This window comes from Panthera tigris, chromosome B2 (assembly GCF_018350195.1).
Source record: "Panthera tigris isolate Pti1 chromosome B2, P.tigris_Pti1_mat1.1, whole genome shotgun sequence".
Lineage (NCBI taxonomy): Eukaryota > Metazoa > Chordata > Mammalia > Carnivora > Felidae > Panthera > Panthera tigris.
Genome location: NC_056664.1, coordinates 22,304,570 through 22,317,715, shown reverse-complemented (window position 1 = coordinate 22,317,715; position 13,146 = coordinate 22,304,570). Strand labels below are relative to the sequence as shown.

The following is a 13,146-nucleotide window of genomic DNA, read 5'->3' as shown; positions in this document are numbered from 1 at the left end:
ATCCTGGCTTCCAGCCACCAGTCCCTCCTTGATTTTTCTGATTAAAAGAAAAAATGCTAACTAGGTAAAAAACATTTTTTATTAACGAGCAAGCAGAAAGGACACTCCAACTTGAGCTTAATGTTTTCTCCAAGGCTGTAGAAATGGCAAGTGAATGGAAATCATTACTAATGATGAAGACATACTGAGATAAATGTATTTTTAAAAATATTCACTGAATTAACAATAATGTTGTCCAGATCTAGACAAGCAAATGCCATTTCAAAAAATGATGCATGAGGCTAAGGAGAATAATTCTGTTCTCATATGTTTTCCCCTATAGATTAGATGTTGGGTGGATTAAAAACTAAAAGGGAAACTAGGGAGTAAAGATTGTTCATTAAGTTCTGATATCTAATTGCTCAGGGGCATTGAGATTTGCATGTAAAAATGGAGATGAGACCACCTGTCACAATCCCTACTACAGTTATGGTAAAAATTAAGTGCATATATTTATAAAACTTCTCAGTGATAAACAATAGGAGAGTAATAAGCATATTTATAACATTTTCAATAACAAATAAACAGTATATATCTTTTATTATTTATCACTTAAAATTTTGTTAATTTAGTCTTTTTAAAATGCGGGGGGTGGGTGGTTACTGAAAAGAAAATGGCATATCTTTTCCCTCACAAAATTTCTTTGCCCCTGGGCCTCTTCCTCCCATTTCTCTTGGTGTTGAGTGATGGATTATGTAGGAAATAGTCCATCATCCTTTCTATAAAGATTCTGCAGTCAAAGAGAAACTATGAGCATATTTGGCCCAGTACAATTTAATTATGCATTGACTACATCCCAGAATAGCCATCCATAAATTCTAGAGAGCTAACAGGGGTTGCTAGATCTCTTTGCCAGTTTATAGATAAAATGTCTTCAAGTAAAATTCCCTTTACATTAAAAAAATGTTACTCAATTGGATACTTACATGTGTTAAAGACACCAGCAAAAACCCAGCACTGACCATACCGGACTGGATTCTTAGTACTCTGGTATTCCAACAGAATGTCAACGCTTCCGGTCCAGGCTGATGGGGGGACACCATAGGCATAGATGTTGTCCCAGGATCCAACAAGGACACCTTCATCATCTTTGGCATTAACCTAAATGAGACCATGAGTGGTAAGAAGGAAGAAGGAACATTTAGAAGAGTTCTCTCTAGTCTCTGACATCAAGCAAGCTAAGGCATCCAGTGCCTTCCAAATGTCCTTCATGATAAAAACAATTCCACTACTGTTCCATTCACTGTTGTGTCATCAGGGAAAGTGACACAATAACTGTGCAAGAGAAAACCAAATAGCCAAGGCTGCCTCTCAAATAACATATTATCGAAGTTAAGGTGGTATTGAATAGCAGCTAGGAAGAGTTGTAATGTCTTCACCACATGCTTAGGAAAAGATATGCCTAGGACACGGTCTGGTTGGAGTAGTGAGGAAGAGAGGAAGAGCACCCACAAAAGAAGACAGCTCAAATAGGGATCAAAGAGGGACCTTGACTTTGTGGAAGGAGAATTCGAAACTGACACATGACAAAAGACAGATAGGGAGAGTGGAGACCTAAAGTCTGATGGTCTAGTGGCTTTTGACTTTTATGATAAATTGTAGACTCTAATGAACTGAAAAAGTAAGCAGATGTCATAGGAACCCTTAACAGTTAGTAAGACATTAAATTCTTATGAATACCTTACAATGTTTGTTTTAAACAAGTTGCAATAAAAAAAGTATTTCCTTTATGATTGCTTAAGATTTGGGTTTAGGGGCACCTGGGTGGCTCAGTCAGTTGTGCGTCTGACTTTGGCTCAGGTCATGATCTAATGGCTCGTGAGTTCAAGCCCCACGTCGGGCCTGGAGCTGCTTCCGATTCTATGTGTCCCTCTCTCTCTGCCCCTCCCCTGCTCGTACTCTGTCTGTCTTTTTCTCTCAAAAATAAATAAACATTAAAAAAATTAAAAAAAAGATGATTAGGGTTTATAGTTATGTTAAAAGATATCTTCATTTACAGGAAGGGCCTGGGTATTATAGTGTAAGTATGGGGGAGACTTAAAAATGGCATTCTTGAATATTTGGGAAAATCTTACTGCACATTCAGACCACAGTTTTCTGGTAGCAGCAGACCTCGAGAGCAGGAAAAAAGACATTGTGTGTTTAGACATTAAAATGGTTAAGAAGTAACCCTTTCATGGCCTCAGTTTTTTGGAGGGCACTATTGAATCTTACCTCTCTTGGTGTTACTTTCATCATGTTTAATTATAGTTAGAAGATCGTCTAGGTAAGGAGCAGAGGGAGCTTTTCTAAAAACTGGTACCACTTCAACAATGGTTATATGGTGACATGACAAGGGGTTAGAGCCTTACTCTTCAAAATGTTGTCTGTGGACCAGCAGCAGTATCCCCCCTGGGATCTTGTTAGGAATGCAGGATCTCAGACCCCACCATAAACCTACTGAGTCAGAGTCTGCATTTTAACAAAATCCCAGGGTGATTTCGTGCACATTAGCTTGAGATCATTAGGTTTAGTCTATGCCGAGAAGATATTAGCAAGCAATGTGAAACATATGATTGAAGCAGGTGTGTTTGGATTATGAAAACCATGGAAGATACATTAAAATATAGTGCCTTTATGTGTTCAATGCCTTGCCAGTTAACAGCTCAGCCTCAGCACTTGCTCAGAGCCCTCTCTTTAGGCTTGCTGAGTTTAGTTGTATAGAAGTCTATTCTCCTCACTAGGTCATAAGTTCATTAGGAATAGAGATTTTAAAAAAATCTATGTCTTTTTACTTTTAGCAAGAATTGGCAAAGAGTAGGTGCTCAATAGTGGTTGAATAACCACTTGTATATTCAACAAGCATATAGGTATTGTATATCTGAATAGGAATAAGACCTTCTCCCAGGAGAGAAATGAACAAGAAAACAATCAAGTGGAAGTAAAGTTTACTAATGTTAAGACAGAAAGATGTACAGGTAAGGTGGAGGCCCAAAGGAGGTAGTAGTCAGTTTCAACAGGTTGGAGGGTGGTGGTCGTTGTGGGTTGAATAGAGGAAATTACATGAAAGCTAGGTCTTGAGTGGCTGAGAGCCAGACAAGACCATCTACATAGTGGAAACAGTTTGAATAAATGCTTAGTGACATGAAACAATATGGCAGGTTCAGGCACCTGTTAGGAGCTCTGCATGGGTATCATGTAAATAAACAATAGCAGATGAAATAAATATAAAATATCAGAAGAAAACATGTAAAATGCGCAAACACCTTCTACTGTGAATGACAAACCTTCCACTAAAATACGAGATTTACTCTAGCGTTGAGTATTTGGCATTTCCCAAAGAGGGTCCTTCTGGAAAGTGTTCTCTAGATCACCATTCAATTTGATTTAGATAAACTATTTCTCCTCCTTGATTCTGTCTGGTCAGGTTAAAGTTGGTTGATTTGTTTAATGTAGAAAAAAAGTAATTCTTTCAAGATTTCTGAAGGACCTTGTTCAGCTAATTGCAAACTCATGCCTTTGATGTAAACTTTGACTTTATCATGTAACTCTGTGAAATGACTGGGGTGCAACTGGGTTTAGTCAACCATTTTGGCTCTATTTATGATCAACATTTCTCTCTGCAGTTGAATTGATTATTTAAAAATCTGTGTCTGTTATAATGAAGCCTGAAGAGTGCCTTGGTAGGCTATGATGTAGTTTGGTCTTTGTGGATAGGCAGTCTCAGGTTTAACTCACATTACCATTGCCTTATCCTTATCCTTGAGAAATAGAATAGGGCCTATGAATCTCAGAGGAAAAAAAGTTCCTAAATTATGGTTCTAATGACTGATTTTCAAACAGATAGCTATTAATTAGGAGGACTATTTATAGCATTTGGCTGAACCCAGTCAGCTAAGGGGAAGAGAAAAAAAAAAAAAAGCTCTCTCCTTTACAGACCTTATAATTGTGAATGCTGAGCTGTTTCCCTGTTGCTAGATAAATCACAACTCTCATTTATTAGCATTTGGTTGGATTAGCTACTGTTTTCTAATTAGAATATTGATTTCTGAGGAGCCCAGACACTGAAAGAGGTAAGTCTTTAGTGACACATGTAAAGAGTTAAAGTAATATCTCCCTCCATAGACAACAAGATACGTTTGGGGGGAAACTTCAAGGGCATGCTGGTCTTTCTTCATGCCACAGTTGACTGTTTTAATACCCTGTCATGAACTCAGAGTTTGACCAGTGTCAGAATGAAATGTCTTGGACTTGTATCATTGGTGGTCTAGGAGACATTATGAGCCAAGGATTTTGGACAGGGAGTGTTATTCAACTACTTTGAGTTTGCACTAAATTGTCCTCCTGTAATATCTATAATATGGGAAAAGTGAAAAACCAGCACCCCCCCAAAGTCATTATCAGCAACCCGGTGGCATAACATAATTCAGCAAACTACAAAACCCGGTTCCAAGAAAAATTGAGGAATATATATTGGACTAGAGAAGCAGCATGACTCAGCACCTGACCCTCATCAGTTTCTCAGAAGCCCTACTGTCAAGTCCACAAAATCCTGAGACTTCTCAGTTGTATTTCAAAATCTGTAAAGAAACTAACCAAATTAAAATGCTGATCTTTTTCTTGTTCTGACCAGAACAGTGGAAACAACTGCTGTGGAGAAATGGGTGAGAAATGGTCTGCACCTCTAAAGAGGGAGACATTCTGGGACTACAGTGGGGAAATGACCTAGAGTCTGAAAGTTGCCCTGCCCTTCATGACCTACATCTCCAATTAGATGGGGTGGATTCTTGGATGAGAAATTTAACAGAACCTTAAAAGGAAGAGCAGAGCTCTAGTATTCTAACAGACTCTGCCATCTCTTCAGCTTCCCTTCCCTCCCCCTTCCAGCTTTTCTCAGCGTACTGGAGAGTAGATAGAATGAAATACATTTGCCTTAAACTGTAGTTCAGAGGAGAAATCCAACTAGTCTTAGATTGGGAAGTGTCAACATTTCACCTACAGTATATTAGAGTAAACAGGACACTTGGAGAAAGTTATGCAAGTATTTATACTCGTAAAGGGGGAGGGAGAGAAGGAAGAAGGGAGGAGAGAGAAAGGGAGAGAAAGAAAGGGAGGGAGAGAAAGGAAGAAAGGGATAGAGAGAGGGGATGAGAGACAGAGGGGGAGGGAGGGAGATAAAGAGAGGAGGAGAGAGGGAGGGAGACAGAGAAAGAGGGAGAGAGGGAGGGAGGGAGAAAAAAAGAGGGAGATAGGGAAAGAGGGAAGGAGAGAGAGGGAGGGAGAAAGTGAGGGAGAAATATAGGGAGAGAGAGCAAGAGGGAGAGAAAGGAAGGGAGAGAGAAAGAGAAGGAGGGAGGGAGGCAGAGAAGGAGGAAGGAAAGGGGGGCAGAGAGGGAGGAAGAGGTACACAGAGAGAGATGGAAGGAGAGAGAGAGGGAGGGTGAGAGAGAGGGAGAGAGAATATGAAAAAAAATAATACATAGAAGAAAGTAGAAGTAGGAAACAAGGAATTTTCTCACAATCTCTTAGGAGATCATAGATCTAAATGAACAAATTGAAGATCAAATGACATCATCATGGAACTAAAAATAAAGTATAAACTATAAGGAACAGAGTAGATATTGTTAAAAAATAAAATTAATGATATAGAAAAAAGCTTGAGATAAAGGAAATACTATGAAAAATATAATAAGATTAAGTTATTTGGAGATGAGGTAATAGTTATTGAAAAAAGGATGATACAACATAAGAATAATTATTATCTTTAAAACAGAGAACCCAATAAATGAAGCATAATATGTATTTATGACATAAGAAAATTTTACCTAATTGAGGAAAAATTGAATTTATACTTTAAAAGGACAATCTGAGGAGTGCATGGGTGAATCAGTCGTTTGAGAGTCTGACTTCGGCTCAGGTCATGATCTCATGGCCAGTGAGTTCAAGTCCCATGTCAGGGTCAGTACTGACAGCCCAGAGCCTGGAGTCTGCTTTGGATTCTGTGCCCCCCTCTCTCTCTGCCTCTCCCCTGTTCATGCTCTGTCTCTGTCTTTCAAAAATATATAAACATTAAAAAATTTAAAAATAAATAAATAAAAGGACAATCTGTGCTCTGAGGTGACTTGATGTAGAATTCTCACTGCTTAGGAACTTTAATTAATTAAGCTATTTGAACTCAAGAATAAAGAAATAATTGTTCAGTCATATAGACAGAAAATGCAAACTAGCAACAAGGGAGGAAATTAGGCTGTCTTTAGACTTCTCCACAACACCATTCACTGGCAAAACACAGTCAATCAATATTTACACAGTCCTGAGAGAAAGAAAGGTTGACCCAAGAATGTTATGCACAGCTAAGAGTTTCTGTAAGTATAAAGGCAGCCAGCACTCATTTTCAAACATGAAGAATCTCAGGGAATACACCATCCATTATAACCAAACTACTTGAAAAATGATATCAAGATAATTAAAGGCTGAATCAAACAAAGAACCCAGGAACAGAGACACTGTGGTAAGAGATCTAGTGATGAGAAAAACTCATGTATGTTTAAAAACCTTTGGGAATTATGGTATCAGAATGAATATGAATTTTAAAATTTGATAATATAATGATAACAATATTAAAAAGATTAGACATGAGGGAGGAAAGAGGAGAGGGAGAATGGAAGTATTGATGTTTTAATGTGTTGGTCTCTCTTAGATAATTAACATCATCTAAAATTAAAACATAATCTAAAAATATATAATTATTCTTTTAATGGTTTTAATAGTTTTTAAATAATCTTAGAGGGATCTGTTAAAAACAGTATTTCTTGTAGTGAAGAAACATTTATTTGAAGTTTAACAATGTCTTCTGTTGCAATTCAGAGTTTTCTTTCTGTGAAAGCAAAACTTAATGATTAAATAAGACTTAAAATTAAATAGAATTTGAGTACACTTAAATGTAATGCTTTTTTAAATAAAATAGCACAACACTATTTGGCATAAAGGGAAGCAAACAGATTAATGGAACACAATATAGAACACAGAAATAGACTCCAGCAATATAGTTAACTAATTTTTGACAAAGTTGCAAAGATAATTTCATGCAAAGTATAATCTTTACAACAAATGGTGCTGGAACAATTGGATATTCATATGCAAAAATGAACTTTGATGCATACTTTGTCCCATATAAAAAATTATCTCAAAGTGGATCATATACCTAAATATAAAGCCTAAAACTATAAACTTCCAGAAGAAAACAGGAAAAATAATTTATACCCTTTGGTTAAGCAACGATCTCTTTGATATAATACAAAAAAGAAGAAAGAAAGAAAGAAAGAAAGAAAGGAAGAAAGAAAGAAGAAAGAAAGAGAGAAAAGAAAAATGATTCATAAGGGTATACTTACAAATTAATTGGAATTCATCAAATTATGAACTTTTGCTCATTGAAAGATATCATTAAGAGAATGAAAAGGTATGTCCAGAGTGAGGGAAAATATTTGCAAATCACATATGTGGTAAAGGACTTGTATTCTGAATATGTAAAGAACACTATAAACTCAATAATAAGAAAAAGAACAAAATTTAAAACCATGGGGAAAATATTTGAACAGATACCACATCAAAGAAGATACATGGATGGCAAACAAACACAACCAAAGATGCTCAACATCATTAGTCAGAGGGAAATGCAAATTAAACCCACAATGAGATAACATTATACACCTATTAGAAAGTCTAAAATTGAAACTGAACCACTTTCTTACACCATACACAAAAATAAATTCAAAATGGATGAAAGACCTAAATGTGAGACAGGAAACCATCAAAATCCTAGAGGAGAACACATGCAGCAACCTCTTTGACCTTGGCTGCAGCAACTTCTTACTAGACACATCACTGAAGGCAAGGGAAACAAAAGCAAACATGAACAATTGGGAGTTCATCAAGATAAAAAGCTTCTTCACAACAAAGGAAACAATCAACAAAACTAAAAGGCAGCCTATAGAATGAGAGAAGATATTGGCAAATAACATATCTGATAAAGGGTTAGTATCCAAAATCTATAAAGAACTTATCAAACTCAACACCGAAAAAACAATGCAGTTAAGAAATGGGCAGAAGACATGAATAGACACTTTTCCAAAGAACACCTCCAGATGACTAACAGGCACATGAAAAGATGCTCAACATCAGTCATCATCAAGGAAATACAAATAAAAACCATGATAAGATACCACCTCACACCTGTCAGAAAGGCTAAAATTAACAACACAATAAACAACAGGTGTTGGTGAGGATGGGAGAAAGGGGAACCCTTTTGCACTGCTGGTGGGAATGCAAACTGGTGCAGCCATTCTGGAGAATAGTATGGAGGTTCCTCAAAAAACTAGAAATAGAACTACCCTATGATCCAACAATTGCACTATTAGGTATTTACCCAAAGGATACAAAAATAGAGATTCAAAGGGGAACATGCACCCTGATTTCTATAGTAGCATTATCAACAGTAGCCAAACTCTGGAGAGAGTCCAAATGTTCATCAACTGATGAATGGAAGAAGAAGATGTGGTATACACACACAATGGAATATTACTTAGCCATAAAAATGAGTGAAATCTTACCATTTGACATGATGTGGATGGAGCTAGAATGTATTATAAGTGAAATAAGTCAATCAGAGAAAGACAAATATCATATGATTTCACTCAAATATGGAATTTAAGAAACAAAACAGATGAGCACATGGGAAAGGGTTCAACAAAGAGAGGGAAATAAAGTACAAGAGACTCTTTTATCCCTTTATTTTTATTTTTTTATTTTTTATTTTTTTAAATATGAAATTTATTGTCAAATTGGTTTCTATACAATACCCAGTGCTCATCCCAAAAGGTGCCTTCCTCAATACCCATCACCCACCCTCCCCTCCCTCCTACCCCCCATCAACCCTCAGTTTGTTCTCAGTTTTTAAGAGTCTCTTATGCTTTGACTCCTTCCCTCTCTAACCTCCTTTTTTCCCCTCCCCCATGGACTTCTGTTAAGTTTCTCAGGATCCACATAAGAGTGAAAACATATGGCATCTGTCTTTCTCTGTATTACTTATTTCACTTAGCATAACACTCTTCAGTTCCATCCATGTTGCTACAAAAGGCCAGATTTCATTCTTTCTCATTGCCATGTAGTATTCCATTGTGTATATAACCCACAATTTCTTTAGCCATTCATCAGTTGATGGACATTTAGACTCTTTCCATAATTTGGCTATTGTTGAAAGTGCTACTATAAACATTGGGGTACAAGTGCCCCTATGCATCAGCACTCCTGTATCCCTTGGGTAAATTCCTAGCAGTGATACTGCTGGGCCATAGGGTAGATCTATTTTAATTTTTTGAGGAACCTCCATACTGTTCCAGAGTGGCTGCACCAGTTTGCATTCCCACCAACAGTGCAAGAGGGTTCCCGTTTCTCCACATCCTCTCCAGCATCTATAGTCTCCTGATTGGTTCATTTTAGCCACTCTGACTGGCATGAGGTGATATCTGAGACTCTTGACAATAGAGAACAACTGAGAATTGATGGAGGGTGGTGGGTGGGAGATGCACTAGACGGATGATAGGTATTAAGGAGGGCACTTGTTGTCATAAGCACTGGGTGTGTATGTAAGTGATGAGTCACTGAATTCTACTTCTGAGACCAATATTGCACTATATGTTAGCTAACTAAAATTAAAATAAATAAAAAAAGGCTGATGATATCAAGTGTTGGGGAAGATGTGAATGCCCGGGACTCTCATACCCTGTTGGTGGTGATGTAAAATGGTACAACCACTTTGGCAGTTTCTTAAAAATTAAACATACACCTATCATATGACCTGACATCCCTCTCCTAGGTATTTAAGAAAAATAAAAGCTTATGTCTATACAAAGACTTTTGCATGAACAATCCTAGCTTTATTTGTAAGAGGAAAAAACTGGAAACAGCCCAAATGTCCATCAACAAGAAAGTAGATAAACAAACTGTGGTTCTTCTATAGAATGGAGCACTACTCGGCATTATAAAGGAATACAAACAATAGCATAAATGAATCTCAAAATGAGATAAAGAAGCTTGAGCTAGACAAAAAAAAGAGTGATAACTGCATGATTCCACTCATGTAAAATTCTAGAAAATATAAATCAATGTGTAATGACAGAAAGCACAACAGTGATTGCTTGGGGATGGATGACCAAGCAGAGAATCATCAAAATGAGAAATTAGAAAGTAAATGTCTGAGGAGCAATAGATATTCTCATTATTTTCATTTTAGAGATGATTTCATGGGTGCGTCAAAATTATCAAAATGCATTCCTTAAATATGTGCATTTTATTGTAAGTTAACTATATCTTAACAAGGCTATAAAAAGTAAGTGTACTACTTTTTAAACTACCATCTACAGTATAGTGCCATTTATTGTTTTATATTGTTTTTAATGTTTATTTATTTTTGAGAGACAGACAGAGTGTGAGCAGGGGAGGGGCAGAGAGAGAGGGAGACACAGAATCCAAAGCAGGCTCCAGGCTCTGAGATGTTGATGGAGGGTGGTGAGTGGGAGATGGGCTAGATGGGTGATGGGTATTAAGGAAGGCATTTTCTGTATTTGGGTATATATATATATAAATATATATATATGTGTGTGTGTGTGTGTGTGTGTGTGTGTGTGTGTGTGTATCTGAATCCCAGGCTTAGGCCCATGGGGTGTGGTTACACTGGGTTTGTTCATATATGGCAAAGGGCAAAGACAGTGCTCTTTGAGGCCAACATTTCAGGAGTTGAGCCATCGGGGACTGGAGACTGTGGGAAATCCAGTCAGGAAATAGTGCTTTTTGGGTGAGAGGCCCTTTGAATGGTGTGGCTGCAGCAGGACTGGCCTATGCTTTGTTCTGAAGTGAGATTGCCAGTAGATCAGCTACTGTGATGTTAGGGCCTGGTGCTGGCATTGCACAGTAGACCTCCACTCCAGGGTCAGAATAAGTCCTAGGTTCCTGTACAATTCAAAGGGCAGGGAGGGACTTAAAGCATAACCAATACTGGACTTCTCTGTAATTTTGGTCTTGGAGAATTGGACAGATTTTTAACTGATATTGAACAATAAAGAGAAGTGACATTTCTTGATTCTCCAATTTCCAAAAACTATACTTTTACATTTTGTATAATTACAGTTTTTTTTCTGCTTCTTTTTAATTATATAAAGGTATTTTTCCTACCCTGTGTGCACACTGTATATGGCTATGCTGAAATGACTTTTGTTTGTTATAAACCTATTATATTTTGTTAAATTTCACTGTTAAAAGTTATGTTCTCATAAAGGCTAGGATTTCTGTAAATCTTGTAGAATACAGTTTTATACCTAATCCTGTCTATGACGGTTTCTGGAAGACCTCTGGATATAAAATCTGGGTTACATGAACTAGCTTCAAAGATAGAGAGTTAAATTTGGGCAGGAAAATAATTATTCCTTGAGTAAAATTCTTTCCAGATTTTTGTGAACCACAGCCCCCAGCTACAATCTGGTGGTGATCAATCTTAGCTGTAGGTGGAAGTGGTATAGTGGATGTCAAATAGTACCCATGACATTCTAGGGATTTGCAAAAGTAGCTCAGCGGTCACTGTGTTGGGGGGAGTGGAGAAGGAGATGATTGAGTGGTAGTGGTGGTGGCTTCAGGCACCATCTCTCTGCAATGACAACAGCTCTGCCTTTCTCTCTTTCTCTCTCTATTTCTTTTTCTTTCTTTCTTTCTTTCTTTCTTTCTTTCTTTCTTCTTTCTTTCTTCTTTCTTTCTTTTTCTCCTTCCTTCCTGTACTTGGGTTCAAGTGATATTTGCTTAAAAAATCATTCCAAAAAGTAAACTTTGAAAATTCATTCATCTTGTAATGTAGAGATCTGTTACTTGTATTTGTCCTGTTGTTTGTCAAGTCATGTGGTGAGTGTAAAAAGGGAGATGAGCAAATACATGAAAGAAACAGGGTAGTGAGAACTCTCTTTCTTCCCTTGCCTGGATTTTCATCTCTGATCCTTTTGGGGCTTTCATAACATCTCTAACAGCTGGGATTTTGAGTGAGAAAGCCGTCAATTATCTCCTTGGCTTTTCATAGTGGTGGGCTTAATAAGTTTTTTTTTTGACTCAGTACTATTAGAAATGTCATACTCTTTTCTTGGAATGCCCTTCCATTCTCAAACCCTTTCTTTACATAGCGCATGTCTACTAATTCTTTGCAACTCAGTTGGTTTCATTCTGGAAATCTTTACCTATAACTTTAAACTTTTGTTTCTTAAAACATATTATTGAGAAAATTTAATGGAAAACCATATTCTGGGAAAAATATCTTCTACACACATCTGACAAGGACATGTATTCAGAATATATAGAGAACTACAGCTCAATAATAAAAAGACAACCAATCCAATGAAGAAGTGGGCAAAGACTTGAAAAGATACTACACTGAAAAAGATATATGAATGGCTAATAAATGCATGGAAAAATGCTCAATCATTAGTTATCAGAGAAATAAAAATTAAAATCCCAATGAAATACCACTATGCACCCACTAGAATGGTTAAAAATTAAGAAAGCTGAAACACCAAGAAAAGGTGGAGCTGTGGAAAAACTGGAACTCTCCTGTATTGCTGCCAGGCATGTAAATGGACCAATCACTTTGGAGAACTGGCAGATTATTATAAAGTTAAACTTATACAGACCCTATGACATAGGCATGCCACCTATAACTACTTGCCCCAGAGATATGAAAGATTAAGTACAAGACTTGTACAAGAATGTTCGTAGCAGCTTTATTCATAATGGCCCCAAATTGGAAATATCTCAAATGGCCATCAACAGGTGAATGGACAGACAAATTATGACACAGAATACAATGAAATGCCACTTAGCAATAAGAAAGGATACATTAAAGACACGTGCAAAAACCAATTGAATACAATAAGCCAGTCCCCAAAAGTATATACTGTATAAATCCATTTATGTGAAGTTTAAGAACAGGCAAATCTAACCTATTGCAAAAAAACAGAATGGCCATTGCCTATGAGGGTGTGGATTGACTAGAAGAAAGCACAAGGGAAATTTCTGGGATGAAGATAATGTCTATAT

General features: G+C 37.0%; 1 protein-coding gene across 2 annotated transcripts in view; it reads right to left on the bottom strand.

Moving 5' to 3' along the window:
- F13A1 (coagulation factor XIII A chain) overlaps window positions 1-13,146 on the bottom strand; it is a 164,642-nt gene that overhangs the window by 70,978 nt on the left and 80,518 nt on the right. For both annotated transcript variants that reach the window (XM_007073130.3, XM_007073131.3), the window contains exon 7: window positions 966-1,140. In XM_007073130.3, the coding sequence (XP_007073192.1) occupies window positions 966-1,140 (175 nt within the window). The remainder of the gene's footprint in view (window positions 1-965; window positions 1,141-13,146) is intronic.